Source organism: Cyprinodon variegatus, unplaced genomic scaffold, assembly GCF_000732505.1.
Source record: "Cyprinodon variegatus isolate N-32 unplaced genomic scaffold, C_variegatus-1.0 Scaffold1146, whole genome shotgun sequence".
Classification (NCBI taxonomy): Eukaryota; Metazoa; Chordata; class Actinopteri; order Cyprinodontiformes; family Cyprinodontidae; genus Cyprinodon; species Cyprinodon variegatus.
The window spans coordinates 222,900-232,748 of record NW_015151599.1 but is presented as its reverse complement, the minus strand read 5'-3'; the positions used below and the strand labels follow the sequence as shown (position 1 = coordinate 232,748).

Below are 9,849 nucleotides of genomic sequence, written 5' to 3'. Positions count from 1 at the left end.
ACAAGTTATCTCAGTTACTGAGCTCGGACCGGTCTCGGCTCAGTTTTTTAAGGGTAGTGTAAACGGGGTATTTGTCCCCACAAGGTAACAAACACACACACGGTCATGTTTTCCTGACTAATGGGGACATTTTATTGACTTTAAGTTTATATGGCCTAACCCAGACCATTACTATATGCCAAAGCCTTATCAACATGTACTTAAAGGTACTGTGTGCAACAATTACCAGGATTTACTGAAATACATTTACAATATTATCTATAAATACATGTCATTTATCAACTATGAACTGATCTCAATCTTTATGTTTGCCTTGCCTTGGAAATTGCTATTGTTTGGCCATAAAGCATGATAATAATTTTGGACATTGAGGACCAATCTCTATCGTACGCATTTTCAATGGGGCAGATGGTGCATTTTGCCTCTCAGTGCTGCTCTAGGACTCTGCTCTGCAACCCCCTCTTACCTCAGCTGACTCCACAGGACAGGATGGATCCCAAGATATGCTATGCTACAGTAATATGCTTTGGGCTGTTGTTATAAAGCTAGAACAAGCTTTATTCCACCACGAGTTTAAACACTAATATAATGTTAATAGCCATGTGTTTTTTTTCATATGCTTATTACATTTTTATTACAAAATTATGAACAAAAGTCATTTAATGGGAATCCTGATGTCTCATGTTTGGTAGGTCACTCAAAGAAAGCTAATGATCAGTTAAGTAAAGGTGGTTGATTTCTGATTAAGAATATAATTTAATAAAACATTTGCCAAATAATGTTTCATTCACCATTTGGATTTTCATTATAAATTGGTTTGAAAATGTTTATGTTGCTCTAAATTACTTAAAAGGTATTTTAATCACTTTCCAATTTCTTCAAGATAAATTTAAAAAACAAAATCTATGCAAAACTGTGATATCATTACATCATCTCATTAATTATGGTTTTCAACCATGTTTTCCTTCTTCTTTGTACATAGTAGCTTAGTTTAGTTACGTTTCAGTAGTATAGTCAATTGTTTTAATTGAAACATGTCTGGCTTGGAGATTCATTTTTTTTATAAACTCTTATACTCAGTACTCGAGTTGAGGGGGGATGGCATCCCCCTTCTTAAATAAATCTTTAAAATCATCCCCCTTCTTAAATGACCATCCCCTCATACTATCCCCTGTGATATTTTATCACTGAAGGTAAAAATGTCAATTATATATTAGCAGTAATGGCAGTAATATTGCCCTTTCAACATTTGGCAGGCTGTTCGCTTATGAGTAGCCTGACTAAATTACGGCGGCCCAGAAGGCTGGCGCAACCAGCGGAGCAGGTGATGGTGTTCTGAACAGCATCACAGCCAAGTGGCGAAGACCACGCAATTTGAGGGGCTTCATTTTGAAGAAGTCAAATACTAACGAATCAGGTAAGTCAAGAGTCAGAGGACATTACCTAACTTACCTTTGTCTCACCAAATATGTAGAAATCTAATCTCTGGACATAGCGATAGCATGCAAAACTAGGTAAACTAGTTTGAAGCACAAACAATTTTCTGTCTTTAAATTTGTCATGACACACGAGAATTAGCCTAGAGTGTACAGGCATTGCTGAACATTCAAAAGAGAGAGGAGAGAATCGAAGGTTTGAAAAATGTATTTAAATTAAGCAATTTAAGACACGTGTTAAGATTATTATCTTGAAAGAACTGCCAAATGTGATGTTAATGTCTGGAAAATGGTCGTAAATTAATGGAATGTTGACATCTGTCTTCCAATCAATGGTAAATAGCTTAGTTCCACAGACCTATTAAAATAGTTTTAACTCATTCATTGCCAGCATGTAGCCCAGATTACTTTAAATTAGCCAATAGACGCGATACAGATTTTATAATAAACAGTCTGTGGTGTCTGAGCCTTTTTTGGGTGCAGTTTAGGTTGTGTTCTCTCTCTCTCTCTCTCTCTCTCTCTCTCTCTCTCTCTCTATCTCTCTCTCTCTAGAGGTGGCAACTTCTTTCCCTTGTGAAAGTAATCACTTCAGCATTTGAAATTGTTAATATTAATCTTACCTGTGCTCTGTCTACCCAGGATCCAGCTCCAAACCAGTCTCCAGCTACCAAGCCACACCACCCACCTCCCTCATCTCCAGCTGTCGAAAAGAGAGCTTGCATTCCACCTAAAACTGTCCCTGCTTCCAGAGACGCCGTCCTTTCCTGTCTGCCTGTGAACCAAAATAAAATCTTTTCTCCTATCTCTTAGCCTGGCTGTCAGTATTCTGGGTCAAGCACCTAGTTCATCACACAGTCTATTTTATCAAATAAATACTCTAAATGAATATTTGAAAGGTGAGTAAAATTATTAGATTTTATATAGGCTTATTTTATTTTCAGGCTAATTCTAATGTATTTGAATTTGTAAGGAGTTTTTTTGTCAGATTTTGAAAATTATTTCAGCTGTTTCAATTTAATTGATTGAATTTGAATGAAAAAATACTTTACTTTAAAGGATTCAGGTATTCATTTGCAATGTTTTGTGATTTGTTCCAAATCTGGGCCGCTCAGTGGCACAGTGGGTAGCACTGCTGCCTTGCTTCAAGAATGTTTTGGGTTCAGTTCCCGGCCCGGGGTCTTTCTGCATGGAGTCTGCATCTTGTCCCTGAGCATGCATGGGTTTTCTCCGGTTACTCCAACTTCCTCCCACAGTCCAAAAACATGACTGTTAGGTTAGGTTGACTTGTCTAAATTCTCCTTAGGTGTGAGTGTAAATGGTTGTTTGTCTCTGTGTTGCCCTGCGATGGACTGGCGACCTGTCCAGGATGTACCCCTGATATATAAGGGTTTTATATTTTATGTTCTTTGACAATCATACAAGTTTTGTATCACAAATGAAGGAGTCTTTTAACATGTTTTTTTACACTGTGTCCATGAGCTCTGGGGAACAGATACTGGGCATAATGAGCTCTGGGGAGGGTCAGTAGCTCTTGGGAGGTAACACAGATGAAGCAGTGATTGGTACCAGGTACTGGGCATGATGTAACTTGTTTTTGTATCTGATCATTATGTAATTTTGTTTTTGGTTTTGGCTGTCCACGAGCCCTGGGTGGGTTCGGGGGATGCCGGTTGCATATTTTGGTTTCTGTAATCATGCGCTCCAGGTGTGAGAGGGAGCGGTCACTTTTCCTGATTGGGTGAAAGATTTTACTTTGAAGTGTGGCATAAATGGGGGGGGCTTGTTGACACCGGTGGGGTCTGCTAGGGTTGCGTACGGACGCCTAGCTGCGCTGGTTGCTGCCCTGCCGGGATCGACCGGCCCTCCGATCCTTGTGTCACGGTAGGGGGACAATATAAATTGTATTGAGACAATATAATTTGTATTCAGCACCGTGCCTTGATTGATGTGCTTGCTTTGCTGTTTTCTGTGGCAGAATAAAACAACACATTTTAATTCTATCAGAAACAGTTTGTGTGTTCATCTTTATTCCCGACTCATCCTGATCCTGCCTAAATTTCATAATACAACCCCGCTTTTTGCGCATTGACTGCTGGAGATAGGTACCAGCACCCCTCGCGACCCCCCCACTCGGGACAATCGTGTCAGATAATGGATGGATCTTAATGGATTAATTGCCAAAAGATTCTCCAAAGTAAAATCAAAGAAGTGGACTACCATGACAATTAAGCTGATCCCAGTGGGAAATTAGTCCCTACCTATGTAGAGGCAGTAACAGTCCAGGGACTGACTGCAGTTCTACTGTAAGGAGCCTTGGTAAAGGTCAATGACCGGCGTACCTGACATTGAACAAGCATACCCTGCAAAGTGCTTTAGGTTGATAGATTATATTAATTAGGCTGTGTATGCTTAAAAAAAAAATCCACTGTCGACTCAACTACTGCTTATACTTGAATTGATGTTGCGCTGAATTTTATTCCATATATGTGCAGAGTTATCTGTTTGATCATGATTTGAGCCCTGATTTGGAATTCCAGTTTCTCTTCTAACACACAGCCAATATGAGGTGTGTTCACAAACAATATTGGACAATCCAAATCTAAATGTGATTAAATAACACATTTATCATCCGTACTTGGGTGGGCAATGAATATGTTAAAGTTTCACAACAATTGAATGCAAGTTTAAAAAAGAAAGAAGCTTTAATAGCACCAAACCAGTGCATAATGAAATAGACTTTTGAATGGAGAGCCACAGTGTGGATCAGTATCATAGCCATGTATCTGCATTTTACTGTCGGCACAACTTTCACATCAGAAATATCAGCACCAAATTAACACATGGAGTCTTACCTAAATATCTGAAGTTTGCAGAGGGGTGTCTGCAGAAAACTACGGAGCTCCTTCACTCCAGTATCTTTCAGGTCATAGTTCCCGCTTAAGTCCAGCTCGATGAGATGTGAGGGGTTGGATATCAGAGCTGAGCCCAGAAAAGCCCAGCTGCCCCCAGACAACCTGCAGTCCATCAATCTGAATAAAGGATAAACGTGAGTTTAAGCAACTGGATAGAAGATTTTTTTTACTGGTTTACCACAAAAAAAAACATGAAATGCCTCTATACACACTAAAAAGTGTCCCAAGAAACATTTCCAAGGATTAGAAAGATGTAACCAAGTGTCATGAAAGAAAGAACATTAGAACAATATATTTTAATTAAAGACCAGTTAAAGTAGAAATAAATTGGTTTTTCAGTTCTTTACAGCACATAAAAATATGTTTAATTAATCACCCATCCGATCCCATCCTAAGCAAATAAAATTAGGTCTCAAAGGTAATGAAAACATTTCAGTTTGCTCTGCCCTGAGATGCTGGGGCCATGTCCACTACAACCAATGAAACCCTGCCTAAACGCTGCTCTTTTTCACTGGAGCTGTTTTATAGAAAAAATTCGCTATATATTTTAATTCTCTTTTTTAATTCGGGAGGGAACTGTGGAAGCTTCATGCATGTGCGATTCACATTCATTTGGAAAACACAAGAGTCTCTCTGATTTCTAAAGACACGGGTTGCAGCTCCTGGGTCCATGTCCCTGTGTTTCTAACTTACTGTCAAGGCTGAGACGGGAATTCATACCAGCTGTCCTCCAACATCAGCATGATCTCATCAATTTGACTCTGTTCCAGTTGTAGGGTGAGTGTGAAAGTGAGTGTGATGGATCCTCCCTGTGTTCACGCCCACGCCAAGACATGATGCTGAATCTGCAAACCTTTCTTTCTTTCTTTCTTTCTTTCTTTCTTTCTTTCTTTCTTTCTTTCTTTCTTTCTTTCTTTCTTTCTTTATTTGTCGGGTGGTAAACAGAAACGTTAATGCAGCGACTGTAAACTTTAGAGAAAACTTCTTGTGCTTTTTATGCAAGCAGGGTGCCTTCGGGCGCATTGCTGCCCCCCTCAGGACACTGGCTTTTGTCATATCATAGGCATTATGCTGCCGTGCATTATGAATATGTAAAGCTACGTTAACACCAATAGCAACAGGAGCAGCAAAAACGCTCCTGCTGCATAATTTTTTTTATGCTTGTACAAGTTTAGTTCTGACGTGCAGCTGGAGCAGCGTTGGGTGGAGCTACCCTATCCTTTCTTTGCCTGTAACAATGGCAGCTATAAATGCTGTGATCAGTGCGAATAAAGTAGTTTTAGTATGTTTTTAAGTGAGAAAGTCCCCTGAAAACTTTATCTGTGCAGTCAGTTCATCAAGATTACGATCCTGCATTCAAATATTATTTCTTTGTCGGAGCCGCTCAGATCCCCACATGCAGGTGGTACGCTGTCAGTAGGAATCCAATTCAACAGCAGCCTCTGGCACAGTCATTCAAGTTTGGATTACGTTTTCATGTACATAATCCAAACTTCAGGCACCAGGATAATAAAAGCAAACATGTTTTGCCGGCAGATTTAGGCATTTTAAGTTAATTTAGGCGTTTCAGAGGAGTGATCATAGTGATCTGTATCATCAGTGATGTGTCTCTCTCCCTGCAAGCTCCCAGATCAGCTTCTCTGATTGGTGGATGAGGCGGGTCGAGCAGCAAAAGTTAAATTTTTTTCAACTCGAGCAGCAGCTGTGCACTGCTTCAGCTGCTCAGACGTGCTTTGCCTGCTGCTCAAAACGCGGTGCGGGATGTTTTGCTGCACATTGATGCGCATCAACCATTGACTTTGTATAAAAACTAGCTGCTTCTGCTGCCTTTGCTTGTTTTGGTGTGATCGTAGCATTAGGCCGGCGTCAGACATAAGTTCTGGACTTGTTACGAACCCCTTAATATTTTGCAAAGTTTAAAAAATAAATAGAAAGTACAGTGTGTGCCAGTGTTTTAGAAGATTCTGGGATGCCGACGTTCGCTGGCTGAATCATCAAGGTGTGACAGCGCCATCAGGAACTTAAGGAACAATCATATCTCCAATATAAGATGGAGCTTGGCCATTTAAGGCTTTATATGTGAGAGGGAGTATTTTAAATTCTATTCCGGATTTAACAGGAAGCCAATGAAGAGAAGCTAGGGTAGAGGAAATAAGATCTCTCTTTTTAATTCTCATCAGAACTCTGGCTGCAGCATTTTGGATCAGCTGAAGGCTTTTAACTACAGTTTGTGGATTTCCTGAAAGTAAAGAATTACAAAAGTCCAGCCTTGAAGTAACCAATGCACGGACTAGATTCTCAGCATCACACCTGGCTAGATTATTTCAAATTTTTGCACGATTTCACAGATGACAGAAGGACATTCTAGAAACCTCTTTGACATGGAATTTAAATGGCATGCCCTAAAATAACAGCAAGATATTTCACTTTATTCTCTGAGATCAATTTCATCTCATCCAAATGAAGTGACTGCCAAATCGGCTTATTTTTTAAACACTGGTTCAAATAATATAATTTCTGTTTTGTCTGCATCTGTTTTGTTAGCAGAAAGTTAAGAGTCACCCAGTTATTATGTTTTCAAGACATGGGTGTAGTCTATGAATGGGTTGGTTTCAGATTTGACATAGGTCTATAATTGACCAAGTCATCTGTGTGAAGAGACTGTTTCTTAAAGTATTTAATTACAGCTACCTTAAAAGCCTGAGGTACAATTGAGTTTATGCAATTGCATTAAAAAGATATCTAGGATTATTATTATTTTCCTCTATTAATGAGAAGAAATATGCTGCTCTAGAATTTCTCGGTATGTGAAAATTTATAAAACTAGAGGGAGTTGCCTCATTTATGTTCACATAATATTCTTGCTGCAGCCACATTTCTCTAAAGCAAAATATATCAATGTGAGAATCACGAATCAAGTCAGTCTAACAGTCTAACTACTGTAACAGACTTTTTGAAGAAAAAGATCTCATGTTAAATAAACCACTTGTAATTATCTTAAGTTTTTCTCCTATTGGACTTGTTTTTACTTGAATTCGATTTTCATTATATAATATATTACTCCTTTGTGATACTTTTCTAGATTAGATAGAAAAAGGGTTTAAATAGAATAGATTATTTGATTTTGGTAATGGACAAGACACCGTCTGGATGGAGTAATGAGTTGTAACCGTAAAGAAGCTGCATAGAGGTTTGTTAAACTACGACTCTGCTTCCTGTTCTGCAACCTGGATGCATGCCTCAATCATCATCACTGTGGACCCACATCAGTTCGCCTACAGGAGGAATTGATTCACTGCCAAGGTTATCTCATTGGTGGTCCACACAACCATCATCCACCCGCCTTATTGCAGTGCCAAAGAACACTCAGTCAACAGTCCTCAATTACTGTAGTCCTGCTACGCTTGACATCCCTAATCATGGAGGTCCTAGATATACTCCTTTTGATCCACTTAAACAAAAAAACAAGCAACTATGAGGACCCCCTGCAGTTTTCTTATCAGTCTGGAGCACGAATTGAAGATGCCATCATACACCTTCTTCAACATGCCTACTGTCATTTAGACAATGCAGGCAGCACTGTGGATCACATTCTTTGATATGTTCAGTCTATTTAAAACCATTCAGCTGGAATTACTTTGTCAGAAACTCTAGAAGACCCGGGCTTAGTAACTTTCTGGATCAAAGAAAATATCTTAATAAATCCTCATCAAAGGACTTTTGAACACTAACAGTGTATGTAGTCAAACACATTCAGATCTGGTGCAAGACTGACTGCTCTGAAGATCATGCCTGTCTACAACTATCAACATACATTACCTGGCAAAAAAAAGTCACCACCTGGATTCAGCTAAACAAATAGGTATGAGCCTCATATTGGAAAACCACTGATCAGTGAGGCTAACTGGAAAAAAGGCTTCAATTTGCTATGGAGCATAAAGATTGGACTGTGGTGCAATGGAAGACGGTCATGTTGTCTGATGAGTCCAGATTTTCCCTGTTCCAGAGTGATGGGCGAATCAGGGTAAGAAGAGAGGCAGGTGAAGTGATGCACCCACCATGCCTAGTGCCCACTGTACAAGCCTGTGGGGGCGGTGTTATGATCTGGGGTTGCTGCAGTTGGTCAGGTCTAGGTTCAGGAACAGTATGTGCTCAAAGAATGAGGTCAACTGACTACCTGAATATACTGAATGGCCAGATTATTCAATAAATTGACTTTTTCTTCCCTGATGGCAAAGGCATATTCCAAGAGGACAATGCCCGGATTCATCGGGCTCAAATTGTGAAAGACTGGTTCAGGGAGCATGACACGTCATTTTCACACATGGATTGGCCACCACAGAGTCCAGACCTCAACCCCATTGAGAATCTTTGGGAAGTGCTAGAGAGGGCTTTGCGCAGTGGTCAGACTCTACCATCATCAATGCAAGATCTTGGTGAAAAATTAATGCAACACTGGATGGAAATAAATCTTTTGACATTGCAGAAGCTAATTGAAACAACGCCACAGCGACTGTGTGCCGTGATCAAAGCTAAAGGCAGTCCAATAAAGTATTAGAGTGAGTGACCTTTTTATTTGGTGGCGACTTTTTTTTGCCAGGCAGTGCATAAAACAACTCAGAGAGTGAAACAATAAGTTGCAAAATGTAGTATCCCTTTGGGATTAATAAAGTATTTTTGACTGAATTAAATTGAATGATTTAACAAATTGGTGCTCACTAATATTTAAAGTAGTTAAAGGCATATACCCTTAGAATAGGGGCATTGTGAACAATTGTAAAATAGAGTTCAAAATTTTTAAAATCTGAAGAGAAAAATAATAAATTTTCAACATTTTATTTAAAAAAGAAAGATTAAGAAAATACATTACAGCAAGAATATTAGCTGAAAAAAATATTTAAGTGGAAGTAGAGTATTTTTTATCCAGATTGATAGAAAGATAACTAACCTCAGGATCTTCAGTTTACAGACCGTACTCTCCAGTATTTCACATAGATGCTTCATTCCAGAGTCTCCAAAGCTTCTCCCTCCATGGATCACTTCTATTTCTAGGTCAGTAATATTAGAAGGGTTGGACTTCAGAGCTGAGGCCACAACTTCACATTCAGTCTGTGAGAGTTCACATCCAACAAGTCTGTCAATACAAAAACAGTGGTTAGTGTGGAAGCTCATTGGTAGAATTCCCCTATGACAGAAACAAGGCCACGATTCACATCATTTTATCATCCGGAGGGGGGAAACATTTAATTACAAAACCGAATTCATACAGCTGTCTTAAACACTTCATACATTCAGCACTGCATCTTCACATGTCAGTTATTCCCCCACCTTAAGTCCATTTAAGCTGTATTTACACATCGCACTGTGTGGATGCACATTCACGACTGGACGCTCTTCCTGGAAATCTCTTAGCTTAGATAGATAGATAGATAGATAGATAGATAGATAGATAGATAGATAGATAGATAGATAGATAGATAGATAGATAGATAGATAGATAG

The 9,849-nt window shown here is 39.2% G+C and overlaps 1 protein-coding gene across 1 annotated transcript in view; it reads right to left on the bottom strand.

The window, feature by feature from the left end:
* Nucleotides 1-9,849, bottom strand: part of LOC107101746 (protein NLRC3-like) — a gene marked incomplete at its 3' end in the record, with an annotated part of 18,304 nt that overhangs the window by 1,130 nt on the left and 7,325 nt on the right. The window contains exons 5-6 of the mRNA XM_015400777.1: nucleotides 9,297-9,482; nucleotides 4,289-4,465 (exon numbers count right to left, since the gene is read on the bottom strand). Of these exons, the coding sequence (XP_015256263.1) occupies nucleotides 4,289-4,465; nucleotides 9,297-9,482 (363 nt within the window). The remainder of the gene's footprint in view (nucleotides 1-4,288; nucleotides 4,466-9,296; nucleotides 9,483-9,849) is intronic.